We start from the raw sequence: 23143 nt of genomic DNA, 5'->3' as shown, positions 1-23143 counted from the left end.
GCCCTTTCCTCATGCCCCCAGGGTATGTCACTGGCCAGGTTACTGAGTCCTCCAAGTCCCTCCGGCTGCCCCATCACACGCCAGGGCCCTCGCCACAGCCCTGCCAGGCTCAGAGCTGGGCCTGGAGTCCCGCCAAGGAGAACTGGGTGCAGGAGGGATGCTGGGGAGAGATCAGCTCTGGGGCCCACATGCTGACCCCTAACTCTGCTCCTGGCCCGAGGCTGGCTCAACTCTTCCCTCAGGCAGCGGAGCATCGCCCAGCACAGGGGCAGGAGGGAGGACACAGCATGGGGCGGGAGGGGGAATAGTGAGCTCTGTCCCTGGAGTGACAGGGACTTGTGGTGCCTCACGGCCCAGCCACGGGTGCAGGGAGAGCCCCGCAAGCCAGTGCTCCCTGCAGGCAGAGTGGGGCAGCAGAGCTGCGGGAGGGACCGGGCAGAGCTTGCACTGAGAGGCCCCGTGGGGCAGGGCGCCCTCCACAGCACTCACCAGATAGGTGCACACAGGGCTGAAGGCGCCGGTCCCGCAGGCATAGAGGTGGCTGCTGTTCAGCTGCAGCAGGATCTTGATGTAGTTGTGACAGTCCCTCTGCAGGGAAGGCAACAGGCATCTGCTCAGTCTGCCCTGCCCCGGGGCTCGCTCCTCCCCAGACACAGCACCCGCAGCCCCTGCCAGCCCCGCCACCCCACAGGAGTCAGCGCGCTGCCCTGCTGCGCCCAGGTTCCAGGCCCGGCAGGGAAGAGCAGCCCTGGGTCCCCGGGAGCCCAGCGGGATCTAGGGACGCGGATGGAGCGACCAGGGCCGGACGAACACTGGCCCCCATGGGACAGGCCAGGAGCCCGGGCCTCAGTTTCACGTCTTCCCCAAGAGACGGCTCCACCAGCAGCACAGCGCCCCCAATGCCACCCTGGGGCAACGGGGCCAGCACGGACCGCCGGGGAGAGCGCCCCCTGCTGCCCCCACCCTGCACCACAGAGGCCCTAGCACCACCTTGGGCAATGGGCCAACCCTGCCTGGAGAGCGCCCCCTGCTGTCCCCACCCTGCTCCCCCCCTAGCGCTGCCCTGGGACCAAGACTGACTGCCAGGGAAGAGAGCCCCCGCTGAGCCTCTGCCCCACAGCACCCCCTAGGGGACTGCATCCAGGCAGCGCTATGACAAGGGCCGGCAGCAGGCCCTATTCTGGCTTTCATTGCCCCACTGAGCAGGTTCAGTTCAAGGCCTCTGCCCAGCAATGGGCCCGTCTCCCCAGTCCTGGGGCTGCTGTCCCATCCCCGTGGTCTCTTGGCACGGGCAGGCTGGCAGTGCGCTGTTCCCCAGAGGGCTCAGGCCGGGGAGCTGGGGGGCAGTGCACTGATGGCCTGGGCAGCACTCACCTGGGGGTCCTTGCCCTTGAATGCACACTGCTTCTTCCTCTCCTTGTCCGCGCTCCAGGGCAGCTGTGGGCAAGGGGGATGGTTATCAGGAGAGCCCTCCCTGGTAGCGCCCCCCGCTAGCAGCCGGCATGGCCCTTCCCCCGGCCACAGGCCCATAGGTGCGTGGGGCATCCCACTGCCGGCCACGCTGGAAAACGCTGACTGGCTATGGGAGCAGCTGCCACCCCCAATGCTCCAAGCCCAGAGGTGACAAGGAAACACCCCGCTCCGCCCAGGCCCGGTGAGCCAGCAGGGCGTGGGGTGCGTGAAAGCCGGCAGCCTGCTCCTCCGAGAGGGCCTGGCTTTGTGCTGAATTCATCAGCCCCAGCTTGCTGTCCTGCCGGCTCCCAGGACAGGCAGCCACTTGCAGCGCTAAGGAGAGACGCTGGGAGCGCCGGGGAAGGAATCTCACGGGAGCCTGTGCCAGGCCCATCCCCAGTGCTTGCCCCTGCCCGCCCTTACGTGGGCCAGCCAGTGGGCTCCTTCTGCCCCAGGGGCTGGTCTAGCTGCCCTCGCTGCTGTCCAGCCACCCCTGCACCTGTGGGCCCCACGCCTGGCTGCTGCCTTGCGCGTGTGGGCCAGGCCAGGTGACTTACAAGCTGGTGCTGCGGGCCAGGCTGGAAGTGGCTGGTGTTGAGGGCGAAGAGGAACTCACGCGCCCCCACATACAAGGTTGCCCCGTCCGGGCTCAGCAGCAAGGTCGTGTAGTTGGTGACTCCGTCCTTCTCAAACCGCCAAACGGGTCTCTCGGAGGAGCCTGGGGAAAGCCAGCAACATGCCCATCAGTGCCTCCATGCTTAGAGCCTGGGGCAGAGAGCCAGACCCACCCCTGGGTATCCCAAGGCACAGCCTGATCCCCAGCTGTGGCACTGGGCAACCCCCAGCTCTCCAGAATCCACACTCTGGCACTGCCCGCTGCTCCCCCAGCAGGGGTGGCTCCTCCCTCCTGGTACAAATGGCATGGGTACGTTAGTGCTCGTGAAATGTAGACTCACCCTACCAACTCTGCCGGTGCCCATCATTCCCAACCTGCAGCTCCTGCTAGCCCAGCCCTGGGTTCCCCCCAGTTCTTGGAGCCCGAGGACAATTGCCCCTGTGGCAATTTTGTGACAAGAAGCTGGCTAGGGCCTTTGACAGAATGGGACTTTTCTGTAATATTCTGTGTGAACACTGTGTGTGCTTCAGTTTCCTCGACATGCTGCATCAACTAGCTGGCCGGAACAGGTTGTTCACTCTCTGCAGAGAGCCAGGTGTGACTGATCTAGCTGTCTGGGGTAACGGCCACTCCAATTGCCCGCACATTTGGTACCTAGCACCTAATGATCATGGATGGCCCATGCACACACACCTCTTCCCCCTCTGCAGAAAACCAGCCAGGTTTGCCTGGGAACAAGAACAAGGACTGAACAAGGCCAGGCAGGGGCCTGCTGGAAGCTAAACCCAGCTGCTTCTCCACCGCCTGCTGAGAACTGCTGCAGATGCTGACACAGGGGGGCTGGCTCACTGAGGGGGTCTCCCAGGCCCGTTTCAGAGCACTGGACCTGTGGATCCGTAACAGGACCTCTGGGTGGAAGGAGACCCCCTTGCCTTGGTTTCCAGTTTGACTGGGTTTTTCCCCTTCCCGGGCTGTAATACCAAGCCACACAGTTGAGCCTGGGGTGCACCCCAGAGGTCACTGTCTTGTGTTTTCTGGTGGTTCCTGGCCTGCTGGTCTCTGCCATGTGCTGCCCCCAGGGCACGCTTCAGGGGCTTCCTTTGCCTGGTGACAATTAATTCAAACCCACCTCCTGGCTGCCAAGCAGGCCCTTCAACCTGGCAGAGACCTGGGGTGCCTGGAGAGCGAGACCCCCAGGAGCTGCATGGCTGGCTCATCAGTCACCAGCCTGGGGCCCAGTTCCCCAGCCCTTGCCCAGGGAAGTCAGTGTGTGTGAGAAGTCTGGGGCTGCGGCCTGGCAGCCTCGCCTGGGTCTGTGCTGGATTCTCCTGGGAGATTTGTGGCAGCCTGGATTCCTAGCCATAGCCGCGGGCCCCATCCCACCTGCAGACAGGAGAGTGGCTCTTCATATTGAAACCTCTTCCCCTATGAGCGCCCGTCCCATGGGGTGGAGGAGGGGGATAGGACCCAGCCCCCCAACTCCATTCCCTGCAGAGAACCAGATCTGGCAGCCAGCGCCCGGCCATTTGGGCCCACCGATCTACTGCCTTGGCAGAATACAAGGGTAGCTGCTACTGCTGCATTTCTGGACTTGGGGGCCACCTGGCCCCATAGCACAGCTATCTACTCCCTGCACCAAGCCCCACTGCTCAAGTGGACTCCGGGCCCAGGGGTTCAGGCAAAGCAGGTGGTCTCCATCCCCGCTGCTCAGCTGGGGATCTGGAGCGGATGTGGGATAGACCTGGCTGCTAGATCCAGGGTGTTGCATGCTCCAGGGAGAAGCAGCAGCTACATGTGCTCCCCATATGGATCATGGGACCAGGAGACTGCCTGGCTCCAGGGAGAGCCAACTTTGACTTCTCCCGCTCTAGATGCTCAGCTGAAAGCAGTGCTGTGGCCATGGGGGTCAGGGATGACACGTCACTTTCTCCTCCCTTGTCTGCCCTAGAGCCCATTGAGGGGTGGGGCATGGATTGTCAGGCGGAGCAGGACAATGCTCTGGGGCCAGCAGGATCAGTGAAATGCCGGGACACCTGTGAAGCCAGGTGCAGTGCCGACTGAGTGCCCTGAGGGGCTGTGGGCTTTGGAAATAACAGCCCTGCCCCGAGAACCCAGGCAGGCTGCAAGAAGCGGAACCAGAGCCAGGATTTTGCGCCAATGGGGCCCTGCGCCGGCTCAGCCTTTCTTCCATGAGCTGAGACATTCCAGTGCCCCAGCAATCCCCTGCCCTGAGTCCCTGCCTGGGAAGGGCTCAGGGGAGAGTCTGGGCCAAGCCCCTGGGCCAAGCAGAGGCAGGTTCCTGGGCAGGGCATGTACCGGCCAGGGTGGCGGTGCCCAAGGCTATGTCGGTGTGAGGGGTTCCAGCTCTGGGACCACAGGGACAGTGCACAGGGAAGGCTGGGGGACTCCTCACAGAGCTTCAGCCCAGGCTCTCACCATCTGCCCTGACCTCTGCTGGCCTCCCCAGCACCCCTCCGCCCCCTCCTGAGGAGGGGGTGCCCCTGAGCAGCTGTGCCTGGGGCAGCAGGGAGGAGCTGGGGGAGGGCTGTGAGGAGGGAATCTGAGGCAGTGGAGTGGAAGGGGGGAGACTTCCCCCCCATGTCCCTGCTCCATCTTGCCAGCAGCCATTTTCGCTGCCCCAGCCTCCCACAGTGAGTGGGGTGCGTGGGTAGGAACAAGGGGGCCTGGCACAGGGCCGACGGCAGGGAGCAGGCAGGTGCTGCTCTGGGGCTGCCAGGGCACCTGCCCCATGACCCACCGCCCACACAGCATGGCGCCGGGCACAGCTCCCTCTGCCTCCCCGTCCCAGACCATGACTCTTAGACCCAGCAGCCCTCAGGGGACCAGGCAGGCCACGTCGCCCGCATGCTACGGCTCTGTCCTTGGGCCTCGCCTCCTGGGTGCTGCCGCAGGGAAGCTCCCGGCGCCCCCATGCCACAGGGCCCAGCCCAGTGCCCCAACAATGACTCCTGTGCCAAACCTGGGGAGCCTCTGCCCAGGGTTTGCAGCACCATGGGCCAGCCAGACCATCCCCCACACGGTGAAGCCATCCAAGGGTAGCGCTCAGCCCAGTATGCTGGCATCACCCCTCCCCCCCAAGGGACACCCCCTAAATAGCCCCTGACCCTGCCTCACCCAGCAGCCAGTAATCAGAGCCCCTACAAGCCCCCGTGCCCCAACACAGACAGAGCTGTGCCACAACACCCCCTCGCCAGCCACCGACCCACCACCCCTCTGCAACACAATGCCACACCCACTTCCTGCCTCTGCACTAACACAACCGCCAACCTGCCTGCCCTTTGCACCCCCACCCATCCTGCCGCCCTCTGAATCGCCCACACAGCTCTGGGCGGCCCAAGGGCTCTCTCTATCTGCCGCCCTGAGACGTCCTTATGTCGCTCAGCACGGCTGGAGAGCGCCCAGCGCCCAGCCAGACGTGAACAATTCCCAGCTCACTAACCCCCCTGCCAGTGCCCAGCCAGGCGTGAACAATTCCCAGCTCACTATCCTCCCACCGCCCAGCCAGGTGTGAACAATTCCCAGCTCACTAGCCTCCCCACCAGTGCCCAGCCAGGCATGAACAATTCCCAGCTCACTAGCCTCCCCACCAGTGCCCAGCCAGGCGTGAACAATTCCCAGCTCACTAACCCCCCCACCAGTGCCCAGCCAGGCGTGAACAATTCCCAGCTCACTAGCCTCCCACCGCCCAGCCAGGCGTGAACAATTCCCAGCTCACTAACCCCCCCGCCAGTGCCCAGCCAGGCGTGAACAATTCCCAGCTCACTAACCCCCCTGCCAGTGCCCAGCCAGGCGTGAACAATTCCCAGCTCACTAACCCCCCTGCCAGTGCCCAGCCAGGCGTGAACAATTCCCAGCTCACTAACCCCCCTGCCAGTGCCCAGCCAGGCGTGAACAATTCCCAGCTCACTAACCCCCCTGCCAGTGCCCAGCCAGGCGTGAACAATTCCCAGCTCACTAGCCTCCCACTACCCAGCCAGGTGTGAACAATTCCCAGCTCACTAACCCCCCTCCCAACACCCAGCCAGCTGTGAACAATTCCCAGCTCACTAACCCCCCCGCCAGTGCCCAGCCAGGCGTGAACAATTCCCAGCTCACTAACCCCCCCGCCAGTGCCCAGCCAGGCGTGAACAATTCCCAGCTCACTAGCCTCCCACCGCCCAGCCAGGCGTGAACAATTCCCAGCTCACTAACCCCCCTCCCAGCACCCAGCCAGGCGTGAATAATTCCCAGCTCACTAACCTCCCGCCGCCCAGTGCCCAGCCAGGCGTGAACAATTCCCAGCTCACTAACCTCCCCCCCCAGTGCCCAGGCAGGTATGAACAATTCCCAGCTCACTAATACCCCCCCTGCAGTGCCCAGGCAGGCATTAACAATTCCCAGCTCACCAGCCTCCCCCCCAACAGTGCCCATCCAGGCGTGAACAATTCCCAGCTCACTAACCCCCCCGCAGTGTCCAGCCAGGCATGAACAATTCCCAGCTCACTAACCCCCCCGCAGTGCCTAGCCAGACGTGAACAATTCCCAGCTCACTAACCTCCTCCCCCCTCAGTGCCCAGCTGGGCGTGAACAATTCCCAGCCCACAACCCGGCCCCCCAGCTAACTGCCAGGATCCAGGGACAGGCTGGGAGCTGAAACCACACGAAGTGCTGTGCTGAGATTCACAGCGGGTCTGCTCTGCCCGTCTCAGAGAGGTGCAGCAGGGGAATGGCCATGCCCAGGTTGCAAGGCTCCGGCCTGCCTAGCCGCATGGAGCAGTGCATGGTGGGAGCTGCCCCCTGCCCAGGAGTCGATCCCCGGCCCCGCAGAGCCCCCGGCTCTGGGGCTGGAGTCTATTTCCTCAACAGAATCGCGAAGGCTCCAGCCCCAGGCCCTGGCTCCCAGCCATGTGTGCTGTTACAGGCTGACGGGCTGCCCAGGGTCGGTGAGGCAGAGCGACGCCCGGGAAGGAGGGAGCCCAGCGGGACTCGGAGCCCAGGTGCAGCTGCAGGGCAGCAGCGAGGACACAGCTCAGCAGACTGCTGGGGACACCGCTCCCCTGGGTGCCCGACACAGACTCCCTGGCAGCCAGTGATGTGCGGAACACTGTGTGCAGCCGGGCAGCAGAGCGCCATGGGGAATGCCATGGGCTCACCCTGCCCTGCAGTTAACTGCCTGCCTCAGCCCCAGAGCTGCCCCACCGCCAGCCCTGTGCCACAGCTGGCAATGCCCAGCAAGGCCAGGCTGACAATTCACAGCAGAGGGGAGAAATCTGCCGACAGAAGCAGAAGCCAAAGTGACTCAATCACTGGCCACTAACTCAGTGGGGAGAAAAATAATTGTACAAATTCTGGGTCCAGGCCCCCCCCCGCCCCAGTCTGGTTCTGGGGTGAATCAGGAGCAGCACCATGGAACCAAGCTGGTGAGAGAGGAGTGCCAGGCCCAGAGACACCCTGTGCCATGCTCTGGTTGTAGAACACCCGTACAATATTTTGCTGCCCTGTGAGAAGCAGCCTGTGCCAAAGTAAATACAATGACAGGTTTCAGAGTAGCAGCCATGTTGGTCTGTATTCGCAAAAAGAAAAGGAGTACTTGTGGCACCTAAGAGATTCAATGCTCAAATAAATTTGTTAGTCTCTAAGGTGCCACAAGTACTCCTTTTCTTTTTTTTAGTAAATACAATGCCCATGGGGTGAGCATGGCTCCCTGGGCAGCGTTCTGCGTTCCCCAGGGCCTCACTGACAGGAACCAATCGCCCCTTGCATACCATGGTCCCCCGGTACCTGCTCTCACAGGCCCCGTTCCATGCGGGCGGTACCCCTGCTCCCCCCACAGTGAAAGGCACCCAGTGCACAAGGCCCACATCAGCCTCACATGTGACGAAGCGGGACTGTTCTTAATATTTCCTCTGAATATTGTGGGGGTTCCTCAGTTTCCCCTCTGCGAGTGCTATCGACCACCCCCGACCTAAGGGAGGGCGTGAAACTGGAAGGGCCTGGGGTAACTTCCATCAAGGAACGGGAGAGATGCAGGGGCATCCATAGGAACGCTGGTGGCTTCGAACTTCCCCAGGTCACCAGCTAAAGTAACCCCGCTCAGTTTGGTCTCGAAGGGGGGGGGGGGGGGAGATGTGATGAAGTGGGGACGGTCCCTAATGTTTCCTCTGAATATGTGGAGGTGCCTCAGTTTCCCCTATGCAGTTCTTAAGTATCTAGGGGGTGGGATAAGGGGGTGTGACCATTGCAAAGCCCTAGAGGGCAGGTGTGTGTAGGGGTCTGGACACAGAGAATGGCCGACACCCTGTTTCCTGGCAACTGATGGCCTGGGCCCTTCCCCCCTGCAAAGTGAGAGCTAAAGGGTTGGAAAACAAAAGGATCCGGTGACCTCCTGGCCGGGGAAAGGGACAAAGCCCAGAGGAGGGGGGGCTGGTGAGAGTTTCAGTTTGGGGCTGGCTGGGGACGAGGAGTGAAGGGCAGACGGGGTTGTCTGGCTCACTGCCCTCCAAAATGGACCCGGCTGAGGGGTCCTGTTCTCTGCACCTACAAGCTCTGTGTTCCTGTCGTCTAATAAACCTTCTGTTTTGCTGGCTGGCTGAGAGTCATGTCTGACTGCGGAGTTGGGGGGCAGGACCCTCTGGCTTCCCCAGGACCCCGCCTGGGCGGACTGGCTGTGGGAAGCGCATGGAGGGGCAGAGGATGCTGAATGCTCCGAGGTCAGCCCCAGGAATGGGGGAGCCGGGTGAGCTGTTCTGCAGACAGGCTGCTCCCAGAGAGGAGACTCCCCCAGAGTCCTGCCTGGCTTCGTAGGGAGCAGGTCCAGAGCAACGCCTGGGGACTCTGGGACACCACAGTACACAGACCTTGCAAGACCTAGGGGGATTTCACCATGAAAGAGACAAGCTTTGAGGAGCTTGCCTGGCCCACTGCTGCCCTCAGCCCTGACCTGCCCCCACCGCACACTGCTGGAGGTGGGGGAAGACCTCAGGCCACACACTCAGACTCCAGCCCTGCACTCCTGATGCTCAGAGCCCATCTGCCTGCAGCTCCCAGGCACGCCTGCCTCCTGTCCCAGTGGACAGCACTACAGGAGGGAGCAGCATGGACAGGTTCGGAGAACAGGCAGTGGGGTTCTTGCTCTTTCACCCCAGGCAATGTCTCCTTTGGGCAGAGGCCTGGGAGATTCCAGGGGGGAAGCCGAGAGCAGACAGAACGGGGCATGGAACGGAAGTGCTGGCTGGAGCCAAGCACCCGGGGCTGAGCCCCTGGCAGACTGTGCCCCCTGCCAGGAGGCTGCTCCCAAAGGGCACTTCAGGATGGGACTCTGGGCTCCTGCAGGGCTGACTCACTGCCGAGCAGCTGCAGTTACCTGCCCTATGAGTGCGCAGGAACCGGCCCCGGAAGTGCTTCCTTTTCCCAGCGAGGAGCCCTCTGACGCACAGCCCCAGCCTCCTACCTGCCCAGGGCAGCAGCTCTCAATCCTGCCCTGCCCAGGGAGGGGCCTGGCTGTCTCCCCGCTCAGCACAAGACTACTGATGACAACTCCTCCTGCAAGTTCCCATCCCAGATCCCCCTCACAGGGGTCTAGCCACCCAGGCAGGACAAAATCAGCTGGCATGAGCCTGCAGGGCTGGGAGAGTGATGGCTGCCTGCCTGCAGCTCCCTGCTGGACCTCCCCACCCCTTGCTGGGGGCACCTGCCCGCTGGCTGGCAACCAGACCAGGGGGAACTGGTGATCAGGGCTCCTGGGTTCCTTTCCTGGTTCTGCCACTGCCTTCCTGTGTCTTTGTGCCTCGGTTCCCCTCTGTGCACTGGGCGGGTTAGTGACCCTGTCCCATCTGTCTGGGAGCTGGGGGAAGGGGATGATGACTCGGTATGACTTCACCTGCCTGGGAAGGAACGAGCCACAACTGCTGTGGACCCAAGCTCCCAGCAGTCACAAGGAACAGACTGGGCCAGCTAGCAGTGACTGTGGTGCAGAAGGACCCCCCACCTCCCAGCCAGCCCTGCCCACAGCCAGGCTCCTTTGGGCACTTAACATGAAGGGCCCCAGGAGCAGCTGCTCTGTTGCAGCCCCCAGGCAGGTCCCTCTCTGTGCTAGCAGGAGACACAGGGAGCTCCGATGCCCACGCAGGAGCCAGGCACAGACCTGGATCCCAGCCCAGCTCCAGGGGTCCTGCCTCTGCTGCCCCCGTGCCCAATAGCTGCCAGGCTTTCAGGGAAGTCCTGATGCTATTCGGGGGCCCCTAGACAAGATGCCCTGAGCCAGCTGGGAGCAGAGCAGCTGATGGTGCACTTGAGCAGCACAGGGCCTTAAATACAACCTCTGAGCATGCCCCAGCCAGGCCCATAGCGGGAGGGGCAGGCATTCCTGCCCTGGCCATGAAGGCAGCTCTTCCTGGAGCAGCCTGGCATGGAGCCTGCACTGCATCCAACAGGATGTGTTGGGACAGGACCTGCTGCTTCCAGGCAAACCTGCTGGAGGTGAATGAGAGCAACTCGCCCTGCCCTGCCCTACCCCGCCCGCACACTCCAGTGGGCTGCGCTCAGGATGGACCCTCTTCCCCACTGGCATGGTGCACAGGGCAGGCCCCTGCTCTTCTGGGGTGAGGGGCCAGGCTGCCCCTTCTCAGGGTGGGAGCCTGCAGGGGCCAGGCTCTGTGCTATTCATCTGAGCAGCCTCCCCACACCCACAGACTGGAGTGGAGCTGTATAGAGACAGGGCCCATAAACCAGTGTGGGCATGTGAGGCCGGGATGGATCCACCTGGGGCAGGGATTGGAGGCAGGGCTGAGCCCAGCTCAAGCCAGAGAACTGACCTGGCACGTCACAGGCAGGATGGGGCATACACAGAGCTCTAGCTGTCCCACCCAGCACCACAGGCCCGGTCCTGCTCAGGGCATCTGGATGTTACCATGTACAACAGACACTGCACCTGCCCCTGAGCACCAAGCGCCAGGTAGCACATGGCCAGTAAGAACTTGCTGCATTCACCCTGCCAGAGCAAATGGCGTCCAGTCTGAGCTGCCAGCGAGGACCTGTGGGGAGTGCCCCCCACCAGCATCTCCCCAGGGCAGCGCTGGGCAGTCCTGTCCCCTGCGAGCACCCATAGGTGCTGGTCTGGTCGCAGCAGAGCAGGAAGGAAACCCAGCTGGCAGGCTGGGGCCTTACTGGGAACAGACTCCTGCCAAAGGCTGCAGAGTCTGACCCCGCTGGGTGGCAGGGAGCATCCCTGTGCACGTGGGTCCCTCTGCCTGTCCAGCCAGCCTGATGCGCAGCGCTCTCTCTGCAGCAGGTCCCCAGGGCCTCGCTCTGGCTGCTCACCTGCCCCATCGCCACAGCCCTGAGCACCCTGCAATCGGTAACCGTTCTACTGTCACAAGTCCTGCTGGAGTGGGCAGTGCTGCTATCCCTGCAGTACCAGGACCGATCCCAGAGCACAGAATGGAATCCAGGCTGCCCAAGCCATAGGCTAGTCCCTGATCGCTGGGCAAACATGCTTCCTGTGCTCCGACCTCACCCAGCAGCTGGGAGCAGGGCACAGGCCCCTCCCCAACTCCAGCAGGGCTGAGCTCTGCCAGGGCCCCCAACACAAACCACACAGGGTCCCGAGAGCTCAGCACACAGGACAGACCACCAGGCTGCTCCCCCTAGCCCTGGCAGGCCAATTCCAGGGCAGACACACCAGAGCGCAGCCTGAGAACAGGGGCATGATATACTGGGGAGGGAAGTGCCAGAGCCTTGCCCATGGGACGGGATCCCTGTGCAACACCCTGGCCCAGCACACTAATGGCCTGCCCTGGCAAGGACGCCCTAGGGAGGAGCCTCTGCTCCCAGCAACAAGGCAGGATGGGACCCAGCGGAGCGGAAAGCAAACCCCTTCCCTCCCCAGCGACCTGCCTTCTCATGTGCAGGGAAGTGCCAGCACCTCCCCTCCCCCACCATTCCAGGACCCAGTTCAAAGCCACCCTCTCTATTCAATCCTCCCTGGACCCGCTCCAGCCAAACACTCAGACCCTGCCTTTCCCCCGCCCCAGCTTCTCCAGCCGGGCCTGGGGGCTTTCAGGTAGCCCCCCCATGCTGAGTGCAGAAGCGTGCTCTGCAGCGTCTGCTACCTGAAACCCCCTCGCTGGGGACAGCCCTGCCTCTTTGCCTGCCTGACAGGGGAGCTCCCCCAGCTCCAACTGCCTGGGAGCGGCTCTCTCCTTGCTTCCCCCTTCCTTCACTGTGTCCATCACTTACACCCACCGCCTGGCCCTACTGCACGGGCCAGCATGTAACACGCAGGAACCATTCGGAGGCATGCTCTGGCTTGCGGGGTAGGCAGGGCGCTGGTGTTTTGCAGCCTCAGCACCTAGCAGAGGTGTCACAAGGCATTTCAACTCCAGGGAGAACGTAGGCTGCAGGATTGCACCACGGAGTTGCAGAACCAAGCACCATCCCACTGGCCCCTGAGGGAGGTCACAGGGACGCTGGCAAGTGCTACACCCATCACTGTGGCTCTGGCCCCAGCACAAGCAGCCCTGCGGGGGGCAGGCCCAGCCCAGGGCAGCAGGGTAAGGAGGGACCCTCCCTGACAGCATCACCTCCCCATATGCAACAGGTACTGGCCACAGACAGAGGCAGGAGCCAGGCAGGCAGGATCAGTGGTCAGGTCTGTCTCTACAGTGTATAACTTTCCTGCTGTGGCCAATGATGGCTGGCAGGGGGTGAGCTGGGCCCCAGGAATCGGCCACCAGCAGAACACATGGGCTGAAACCCTGCAGCCCCCACAACCCAGCCCAGAGAATGGGGCCAGCCAGCGTGCACAGGCCCTAACCAAGCTGTTTCCTGCCCTCACATCCCCTGTCCCTGGAGCCAGTGGAGGGGCCTAGAAGCAGCAGTCAGGAGCCACTCCCAAAAGCTGCTGTAATCCAGACCCATGCATGGAGGCCAGTGAGTTGGGTGCAATTGGCATGACATTCTGTGTGCTGCCACCGGGGCAGGGGCCAGATATCCCTTAGCAGGGGCCCATCCCCTGTGCTGAGCCTCCCAGGGACACTCAGCCAGCCTGGCGGGACAAGGGCCCGAAGGGCAGTGCTGCTAGCACAGGACTAAGGGATAAAGCAGACAGACACAAAAGCAGCCTCAGCCCAATCCCACTGCCAGCCCAGCCACTCCAGGGGAGCCAGGTCTAGGGCCCTGGGCCAGATCAGACTCAAACATCACACACCACAGGGTGGGGAAGGCGTTTCTCCGCTTTCCCTGGCTCCCACGTTCCCACCACTGGGAGCAATTCCACACAAATCCCCATGTCCCAGCCCAGCCCTGCCCATCCTCCCTCTCAGTGCTCTGGGCCTGGGCCACACAGTGCAGTCAATAGGGTCTTTGAGGCCAGAGGTAGCCCTCCCCCCACACACACCTGGAGCTCCTAGCTCTGCTCATTCAGGCCTCAGCTGCAGGCAGGCAGCAGGTCCCATCCCGCTGCCCTGACTAGCACAGCACGACACAGCCGAGCCAGCAGCTTCCTGAGTGGAAATGAGCGTACGCCTACCCAGGCTCCAGAGCCTCGACCCAGGAGTCCTGGCTTCCAGTCCTGGTTCTGCTACTGGCTCCCTGTGGGAGCTCTGGGGGGTCCCTGCCCACCTCTGGGCTTCTGCTTCCCCTCCATTGCTGGGGATAACACATCCCTGGGGCCAGATGTTTGCAAAGTACCTGCAGATGGAAGGCGCTATGGCGAGGCATCATTCATGCAAACGTGCACATGTGTGACTACACATGGGTAGTGCTGCTTGCATGTGTCACAGCTTGTGTGAAAGTCTCTGCACTTGGGGAGCCCACAAAGCACTGGCTAGGTGACTGTGCCTGGTCTTGCCCTCGTGCCTGCCGACGGGCATGGAACACACTGCGGGTACCCGTCGGCAGCGCTCTCTGCCCCCGGCCCAGCCCCCCAAGTCTCAGCTCCTTTAGTGCCCCAAGAAAACTCCTATGGGGCTCCCCCCCGTTCAGTTCCTCCTCCCTCCGGCCGGCCCCACACTACCGCCACAGCCCCCCCTCCCCCGCGGGCCCCGCCACAACCCCTGCCCACAGCTCCAGGGGTTTCTCCTGCCAGCAGGGCCTGGCGAGCTCCCAGCAGGAGACGCCGGGCCGGGCCGGGGCGGGCCGGGGCTGTGGCCGCCCCCCGCACTCACCGTAGTGCAGGCTGACCCGCGGCACCGTCTCCTCGGAGGCCGAGAGCAGCAGCAGGGCCCAGAGCGCCGGGGCCAGCAGGGAGAGCGAGAGGCCGAGCCCCATGGCCGGCCGGGCGGGGTCCGCTCCCGGGCAGGGCAGCGCAGCCGGCACCGGGCGGCTCCGGCTCCGGCTCCGGCTCCGTCCGTCGGCTGCAAAACTTTCCGCCGCCCGCCGTGGCGGGGCCTCCTGCGGCAGCCAGACCTAGGGGGAGAGAGCGCTCAGCTTGGGCGGCCCGGCCCGCCCCGCCCCACAGAGCCCAGCCCGCGGAACCCCGCCCCACGGAACCCAGCCCCGCTGCCTGCCCCACGGCCCGCCCCACAGAGCCCAGCCCCGCTGCCTGCCCCGCGGCCCGCCCCACAGAGCCCAGCCCCGCGGAACCCCGCCCCACGGAACCCAGCCCCGCGGCCCGCCCCACAGAGCCCAGCCCCGCTGCCCGCTCCACGGCCCGCCCGCCCCATGGCCAGCCCCCCTGCAACCCCACCCCACGGGCCGCCCCATAGAGCCCCGCCCGCTCCACGGCCCCCACTGCCTCCCGCAGGCAGCCAGACCTGGCGGGGGAGAGCGCTCAGCGTCGGCTGCCCCACGGCACGGCCGGCTCCCCATGGATCCCCGCCCCATGGCCACACCCCACAAGCAGCCAGACCTAGGGAGGGACAGGACTCAGTATTGGCCGGTCCCACCCCCGTGCCACCGCCTGCCCCCCCATGTCAATGCTCGCCCCCCCTGCAACAGCACCCACCCCCTGCGACAGCACCCACCGCCTGCCCCCCACCAGTGCCAACACTCACTGCCCCCGTGACAGCACCCACCGCCTGCCCCCACCCTTGCTCCCACTGTGTCAGTGCGAGCACCCCCTGAGATAGCACCCACCGCCTGCCCCCACCCCTGTCCCCACTGTGTCAGTGCGAGCACTCCCTGTGACAGCACCCACCGCCTGCCCCCCACCAGTGCCAACACCCCTGCGACAGCACCCATCGCCTGCCCCCACCCTTGCCCCCAGTGTGTCAGTGCGAACACCCCCTGCAACAGCACCCCCACCCGTCCCCACTGTGTCAGTGCGAGCACCCCCTACGACAGCACCCACCACCTGCCTCCCACCCGTCCCCACTGTGTCAGTGCGAGCACTCCCTGCGACAGCACCCACCACCTGCCCCCCACCAGTGCCAACACCCACTGTCCCGTGACAGCACCCACCACCTGCCCCCCACCCCTGCCCCTGTGTCAATGCTCGCGCCTTCTGTGACAGCACCCACCTCCTGCCCCCCACGTCAGTGCTCCTGCCTCCTACGACAGCACCCACTGCCTGCCCGTGTCAATGCCCACGCCCCATGTGACAACACCCACCTCCTGCCCCCCACTGTACTAGTGCTCGTGCCCCCAGCCTCCTGCAACAGCACCCACCGCCTGTCCCCCACCCCTGCCCCCACTGTGTCAGTGTGAGCACCCCCTGCAACAGCACCCACCGCCTGCCCCCCACCAGTACCAACACCCCCTGCGACAGCACCCATCGCCTGCCCCTCATCCCTGCCCCCAGTGTCAGTGCGAGCACCCCCTGCAACAGCACCATTGCCTGCCCCCCACCAGTGCCAACACCCACTGCCCCCGCGACAGCACCCACCGCCTGCCCCCACTGTCAGTGCGAGCACCCCCTGTGACAGCACCCACTGCCTGCCCCCCAGTGCCAACCCCCAGCACCCCTTGCCCCCACTGTGGGAGCACCGATGCCCCCTGCAACAGTACCAATCCCTGACTGTGCCAGTGCCAGCACCCCCACTGCCACCCCACAGCATCAGTATCCCCCACGCCCTGCCCCACAGCACCATCCCATTGCACTGCAGTACCATCACCTTCCCCCCACACAGAGTCACCGCCACACCACGGCCACGCTCCCAGCGCCCCCAACAGCATGTGCACCCTGCCACGCAGCCCTGCCCAGGCCATGATGAGGTGTGAGGTTGCCCTTCCTGTAGCCCTGCCACGGCTCTACTCTGCTCACAGCAGTGACTGAGGCTGGGCCAACCCGACCTAGACATACACACCCCATTCTGTCCCCACAGCCATCTGTCCCCTTGCACCCCCGCTGTGCTACCCCCCTTTGCCCGACCACCTCCCCCACTGCGCTAACACTGTCCCCTGTGTGCTCGCTGTCCCCTGTGTGCTCGTGCCTGCTGCTGTCACAGCCCTCTGGCTCAGCCCCTCCGCCCCCCAGGTCATGCAGCTCCCTGCCCCAGGGTCACGCACTCACCAGAAAGCAATCCCTTGCCAGTGCCTTTGCAGACACACAGGAGCCCCAGGGGACTTCCCACCACTAAAAGGAGGGGGCCAGGACTGTGAGCAGTTTGGGGCTGGGACCATCTCCCTCCCTGTGAGTGTGCAGCGCCTGGCACACAGAGCTGCAGCCAAGGCCTGCTGCAATACAGAGAATAAACAGCCAGGCAGCACTGGGCTCTGCTCTGTGAGCCCAGCTGGGAACTCAACATGTTTCTCTGTATGTACTGCCCGGCCAGCTGCCTCCCAAGATGGGCTTCCACCTGCTCCTGCCTGTGTAGGGGTCAGGACACATGGGCACAGCTGAGTCCCCATCCCTGGTGCAGCAGAATGAAGACTTGCACTAGATTCCTGCCCTGTCTTGAGGAGGGATGACAGTGCACTACAGGTCGCATGCTCACGGACGGCTCATGTCACAGCTCACCCCTGCCCTGTGCAGGTCGCCCCTGGGCTGTGCGGGGGCTGAGGAGTGCAGCTGGTGCAGGGCCCTGCTGGAATGACTCCCATACACACAGGGCTCGGTGCCAGGAGGAGCCTGGCAGCATGCCCAGGACTGGCAGACACAGTGTGGGACCAAAACATCCTTTCAGCGCCCGGCTGCAAACAAGCTCCAGCTAGTTCCCCTGGCAATAAGCCCTTTGCTCCATAAATCCATTGGCACCTGGAGCCCAGGTGCTTGGCTCGACCAGCCTGTCTCTCCCACCTATGCCCCTGGTTATTGCTCTGCCTTTGGGGCAGTGCCGGGCTGGGCCTGAACAACAACCAATTCCTGGCCAAGACACTAGTTTACTTTCAGTTTAGCCAATGCCAGCCAAGACTGTAGCAGCGTGAGGTTTCCCCTGAGTGCCCTGTCAGCACTAGCTGGGACCCCAGTGCTGTGAGCTTCCCTCAGCAGTGCCCTGTCAGCACCAGCTGGGACCCCAATGCCGTGAGCTTCCCGCAACAGTGCCCTGTCAGCACCAGCTGGGACCCCAGTGCTGTGAGCTTCCCCCAGCAGTGCCCTGTCAGCATCAGCTGGGACCCCAATGCTGTGAGCTTCCCCCAACCAGTGCCCTGTAAGTGCCAGCTGGGACCCCAGTGCTGTGAGTGCCCTCTAAGCAGTGCCCTGTTGGTGCCAGGTAGGACCCCAGCAGGGTGAGCTCTCTTCCTCTCTAATACCATTACTAACGCCAGAGCCTTCTTGAACTACAGAACTTTATTCTATTGACTGAATTTAAAAATGATTTTGGACAGCTGGGAGAGCGAGAGGAAACCATGGCCCACAGTCAGGGCCTAGACGCCATGGGGATGGGCACCTGGAAGATTCAGAACCCACCAGCCACCTGGTATGTTTGGAGAGCTGCTGTTCACCTGCTGCCTGCTCCCACGCAAGTCGAGCCTCACACAAGGGCCCAAGGAACTGGCCACACTAGCCAGTGTCTGAAGCTCTGCAAGTTACCACAGGATGAGCTTGGCATCTGCAGCCCTTCATACTCCAGCACCACAGGGATGCAACTGCTTCCAGGGAGGCTGCTGCTACTACAGAGATCCCCTGAGACCTGCCTCCTCCCTAAGAGCAGCCTTGTGCCCCGGAGAGAGCCAAGCTGCCTGGGAATGCCTCATCTTTGGTTGTACAAATACTTGGTAGAAGCGGTGAAGTGAGCTTGCCTCTGTACACAGCCCTGGTGAGGCTGTAACTGGGACGAGGTGTCGCTGCACTTCAGGCAGGTGGGAGAAATGCTGGAGAGAGTTCAAAGGAGGGCCACAAAGCTGATCCAGGGGCTGGAAAAGAAGCCTTGTGGCTTAAGAAGCTTACCCAAGAGAAGGCTGGGAAGTGCCTGGATCCATATCTCCAGCAGATCTGAGAAGCATCAAAGTCTGTATCTACCTGGGGAACAAATCTTTAATAATGGGCTCCAGTCTAGCAGATAAAGGTCTAACATGAGCCAATGGCTGGAAGTTGAAACTAGACAAATTCAGAATGGAAATAAGGCATAAATTTTCAATTGTCCGAGTAATTAGCTACTCAGACAATTTACTGTGGTCAAGATGGATTCTCCCTCATGGAGCAGTTTAAATCAGGATTCTAACAGCTCTGCTCCAGGAATTATTTGGGGAAGTTCTCTGGCCTGTGATACAGACTGAATGATCTGTCACAAAGGTCTTGGCCCCATGGCCTGCCTGCCCAGCGTGTTCACAGCCCACTGAGGGGAGGATGGGCTGGGCCTGCCCTCGCTGAGCCTTCCCCAGCAGCGCCAATGATCCCACACCAAGTGCGGATGGAGAAGAGAAGCCTGCCATACCCTCCTTGCACATGGGCAGGTTTCTTCCTCTTCCAGGATGGGCCCAGGAACTCCTGCCCTGCAGACACAGACACTTTCTTGCCCTGCTGGCTAAGGGAGTCCAGAGCGCTACTGAAAGGTGCCAACCAGGCCCCATGTGTTGGCCTGGCATTGCAGCCCCAGCCGCCCGGGAACAGAGCGACGTCCTGCACTGGCCTGTTCCAATGGGACGAGCTCCCAGCAGGGTCCACATGGACGGGATCCTTCACAGCCCCACTGGGGTGCAGCTCCGGGACAGCCCCTGGGCACGATGGCCATGACCCAACGTCTGTGGCGCCTGCTTTGTCCCGGAGCGCCCTGGCTTTGAGCCCAGCTCGGTCCCTCCCGAGGCAGGAGATGGATGCTGTCAGGGCCAGAGCCTGGACATTGGGCCCCTCAGGCGGGACAGGGGAAGGGATGCTTGTGGTGCCCCCCCACTGAGGCCTGATCTGCCCTCACCACTGTCACTGTGCCATGAGCCAGCTGCCCAGCCCTGCTGCCATTTCACCGCCCTGGCTCCAGACACTGGGGGCTGGGACTCACGGGCCCAGAAGGTGCTGGAGCTCAGCGGGGGAGGGGAGGGGAATGTGCAGGGCCCTTTGGAGAACCACCCGGGATTCCTCTGGAGGTTACCATGGCAACAAGAAAAGGAGTACTTGTGGCACCTTAGAGACTAACAAATTTATTAGAGCATAAGCTTTCGTGAGCTACAGCTCACTTCATCGATGAAGTGAGCTGTAGCTCACGAAAGCTTATGCTCTAATAAATTTGTTAGTCTCTAAGGTGCCACAAGTACTCCTTTTCTTTTTGCGAATACAGACTAACACGGCTGCTACTCTGAAACATGGCAACAAGTTAGTAATGACAGTGACATTTTGCCATGGCAACATGAGTGAAAGAATTGCCCCTATTTGTGGTTGCCAAGAATTCCCGGGCTCAGGCTGGTGCAAGGATCCCAGGCCCCAGCCCCGTGGGGTGAGGAGGTGAGGCCAGAGGAGAGTGAAGGGCAGGGGAAAGACTGAGGGGGGAGTCCCGTCCTGTCCTTCCCTGCAGCTCCTGCCTCAGTTCTGGGCTCTCCCTCCCCCAGGTCACCTGCTTTGTTTACCAAATAGCTATTTCTCTTCCTTCCCGAGCTCTGTGCTCCTAGGGGACTGGCTGCTCAGTCCCTCCCTGCCCCACCTTACGGGCCTATAGCCCACAGAAACACTGCAAGGGGGAGGGTGTTGCCCCACAGCCTCATAGCGGGCGCTGGTTCTGCAGGGACCGACTCCCCTGCAGTGGGGGCATGGGTCCCATCGCAGAGTTGAGGGGTGCTGCAGCGGAAGGCTGTGTGTGCTGCAGAGGGAGGGGCTGGTGTGGTGCGGGTCCAGCTCTGAGCATGGGGCTGGAATGAGGTCCAACCCCCAGGAGCCCGCGCAGCCCCTGGAGATGCCAGGGCAGGGCCGTGACCCTGGCACCAAGGGGATTTCATGCTCAGCAACTCGGACACGCCCCCCATTGTCACCCACGGCTGCTGTTGGTTTTTCCTCTCCCTTGATAGCATCATTATTAGAGAGAGCGAGAGCGGCCAGTCAGGAGGCAGCACCCTCTGCCATGGGACCTGGGTACTGTGACATCACCACGCACTTCTATGGGAGCGGGTGTGACATCACCACGCGCTGCTATGGGAGCGGGTGTGACATCACAGACATGGGTCTGCCTGGCCACTGTGGCCTGTTCAGCGGGAAGCCTCAGGCTTCTCCAGGCCCTCTGACCCCTCCCCCATGGGCCTCTCCTGGGGCTGGGGGGATATTGGTCTGAAAGCAGGGAGAGGGGTGCCAAGAGTTGGCAGGAGGCAGAGATTGACAGGAGAGGGAGCCAATAGGAAGTGGGGGAGGGTGGTGACAGGACAGGGGCCTGGGGTTGAGGGGGGAGGGAGCAGGGGGTTGCCTGCCCCTTCCCTCCCAGGCTAGCTGCAGATTCTGTTCCTCCAGCCCAGGTCTGGGCACTGTGATGGGCAGCACCATGTGTGGGAGGGGAGGGGATGTACCACATGCACTCCAGTAACAATCTTACCCGAGCGGGTGCAGAGGCCTACCCCCGTAAGAGCTCCCTGCAGATTGCCAGGAGCAGCCCCCCACCTCAAACTCGCTCCCTCTGAGTCGGGTCTGGTCCCAGCTGCTGGCAGCCAGGCCTGTGTACCACAAGCTCCCATTTATCTCCTCCCCTGTGAGCATGGGGGGGCAGCGGGAGCAAGGGTTCCTGGCACAGATGCAGCATGCATGGCACAGGCCAGGCATTCACACACATGTTCAAGGCCACATGTTTCTGCTCAGTCTCACACACTTAGGCAGCATAGGTAATGGCTTGTGGGTGTGCGTGTGTGCACACAGCTACACTGCCCATCCTGCCTGTGCAGCTTCCCCATCATGTGGGGTTGGTGTTAGCAGGGGTGGGGGGAGGAAGGGTTTGGTACATGTGCACACCCCAGGGACCTAGACACCCGTGTGCAGAGATGACATGCATGCACACACACAGATGTGCACAGACACACACACACTCAGAGCTAGATGATCAGCATGAGGAGTGCTTGATTTGAACAATTAAATGAGCTGCCCTGGTGGAAAGGGACTTGCGGTGAAGGAGGAGAGGGAAGGGGAGGGGAACCAGCCTCTGCTGCTTCCCAGCCTCCAGCCCCTTGTCAGTCTAGGACCCAGGAGGGATTTCCAGGCAGCTGGGTAAGAGAAGAGGAAACGCACTCTGAACCAGGCCCCGCAGGGACTCTTGTGTTCAGATGGGCAGGGCTGGGGACGGCTGGACGCTGGGGCACTGCTCGGGACACACTCACGTCCACTCGTAAACAGCAGCTGCTGCTCTGGGCAGAGGCTAACATGGTAGCTGCACGTTGGAAGGGAGTTTGTTGGGAACATCACCCCACATACCCCCAATACTGGCCTCCAGGCAGCACCTGTCTCCACCCACCAAAACAAATACATAGAAACCCCTCTGGGGTTACACACGAGCCCGTCCCACGGGACCATCCAGCCCAGCCACGTCCTGCCCTTGTTTTGGCGGGTGTAGCCTCCCGCTCTCTGGTCTCCCCAACACCCATCAGCTCTCAGACCAGGCCCCTTGCCCATGGTGCTCACCATGTCCACTCAAGTCCCTGCACTGGCTCCCTGTGACACAGAGGATGGGTCGCGATTCTGTGTCAGCAACTCTTCTCAGGCTTGACATACTCACTACACCTCATGCTGTCATGTCCCGTATCTAACCGGTATCATGTACAAACTGGTAACATGCAGATCCTGACAACCACTGTGTGTATGCCCAGGGCTCCCCCTGCGCCGGCGGGGGCTCCCGGCACCCCCATTCAAACGCTCTCTGCAGGACAAGGGAAGAGGGGATCAGGCCACTGGGCCCTGGTACAGATGTGGGGGGGGAGCTCTGCACTGAAACACCAGCATCTGGAATCAGTCCCCACCCCTTTCCTCTCTGGCTGTCTCCATGGTTACCATCAGGTGAGTGCTGGGGGTTAATCCCAGGATTTCCCTGGGATCCAGACAGACAGACTGACACACCCACCACAGGGCCCCACTGCAGAGCCACAAGCTGCATGGAGAACACAGGGCAGGGGAACGCTCCCAGATCCTGGACACTGCCCTTGGCCTCACAGTCAGAGATACAGATATACCCCCCAGAGCTCCCCCAGCCCCCTGCACACACAACCCGCCCCATGCAGCCACTGCAAACACAGCCCCACATCCACACCAGCCCCACACACAGCCCCCTGCACGCACAGCGCCCCCCATACAGCCGCTGCACGCACAGACCCCACATCCACACCAGCCCCCTGTACACACTGCCCCCCAATACAGCCGCTGCACACACAGCCCCACATCCACACCAGCCCCCTGTACACCCAGCCCCCCAATACAGCCGCTGCACACACAGCCCCACATCCACACCAGCCCCACGCACAGCGCCCCCCACACAGCCGCTGCACACACAGACCCCACATCCACACCAGCCCCACACACAGCCCCCTGCACGCACAGCACCCCCCATACAGCCGCTGCACACACAGACCCCACATCCACACCAGCCCCCTGTACACACAGCCCCCTAATACAGCCGCTGCACACACAGCCCCACATCCACACCAGCCCCACACACAGCCTCCGGCACAGACAGCCCCTCATACAGCCGCTGCACACACAGACCCCACATCCACACCAGCCCCCTGTACACACCGCCCCCAATACAGCCGCTGCACACACAGCCCCCGGCACAGACAGCGCCCCCCATACAGCTGCTGCACACA

The 23143-nt window shown here is 62.6% G+C and overlaps 1 protein-coding gene across 1 annotated transcript in view; it reads right to left on the bottom strand.

The window, feature by feature from the left end:
* SEMA4B (semaphorin 4B) overlaps positions 1-23143 on the bottom strand; it is a 30225-nt gene that overhangs the window by 6710 nt on the left and 372 nt on the right. The window contains exons 2-5 of the mRNA XM_038420594.2: positions 14233-14473; positions 2010-2170; positions 1375-1437; positions 490-588 (exon numbers count right to left, since the gene is read on the bottom strand). Of these exons, the coding sequence (XP_038276522.1) occupies positions 490-588; positions 1375-1437; positions 2010-2170; positions 14233-14335 (426 nt within the window). The 5' untranslated portion in view covers positions 14336-14473. The remainder of the gene's footprint in view (positions 1-489; positions 589-1374; positions 1438-2009; positions 2171-14232; positions 14474-23143) is intronic.

This window comes from Dermochelys coriacea, chromosome 10 (genome assembly GCF_009764565.3).
Source record: "Dermochelys coriacea isolate rDerCor1 chromosome 10, rDerCor1.pri.v4, whole genome shotgun sequence".
Taxonomy (NCBI): Eukaryota; Metazoa; Chordata; order Testudines; family Dermochelyidae; genus Dermochelys; species Dermochelys coriacea.
Note: the sequence above shows the minus strand (reverse complement) of the source record. Positions and strands in the feature narration are given on the sequence as shown.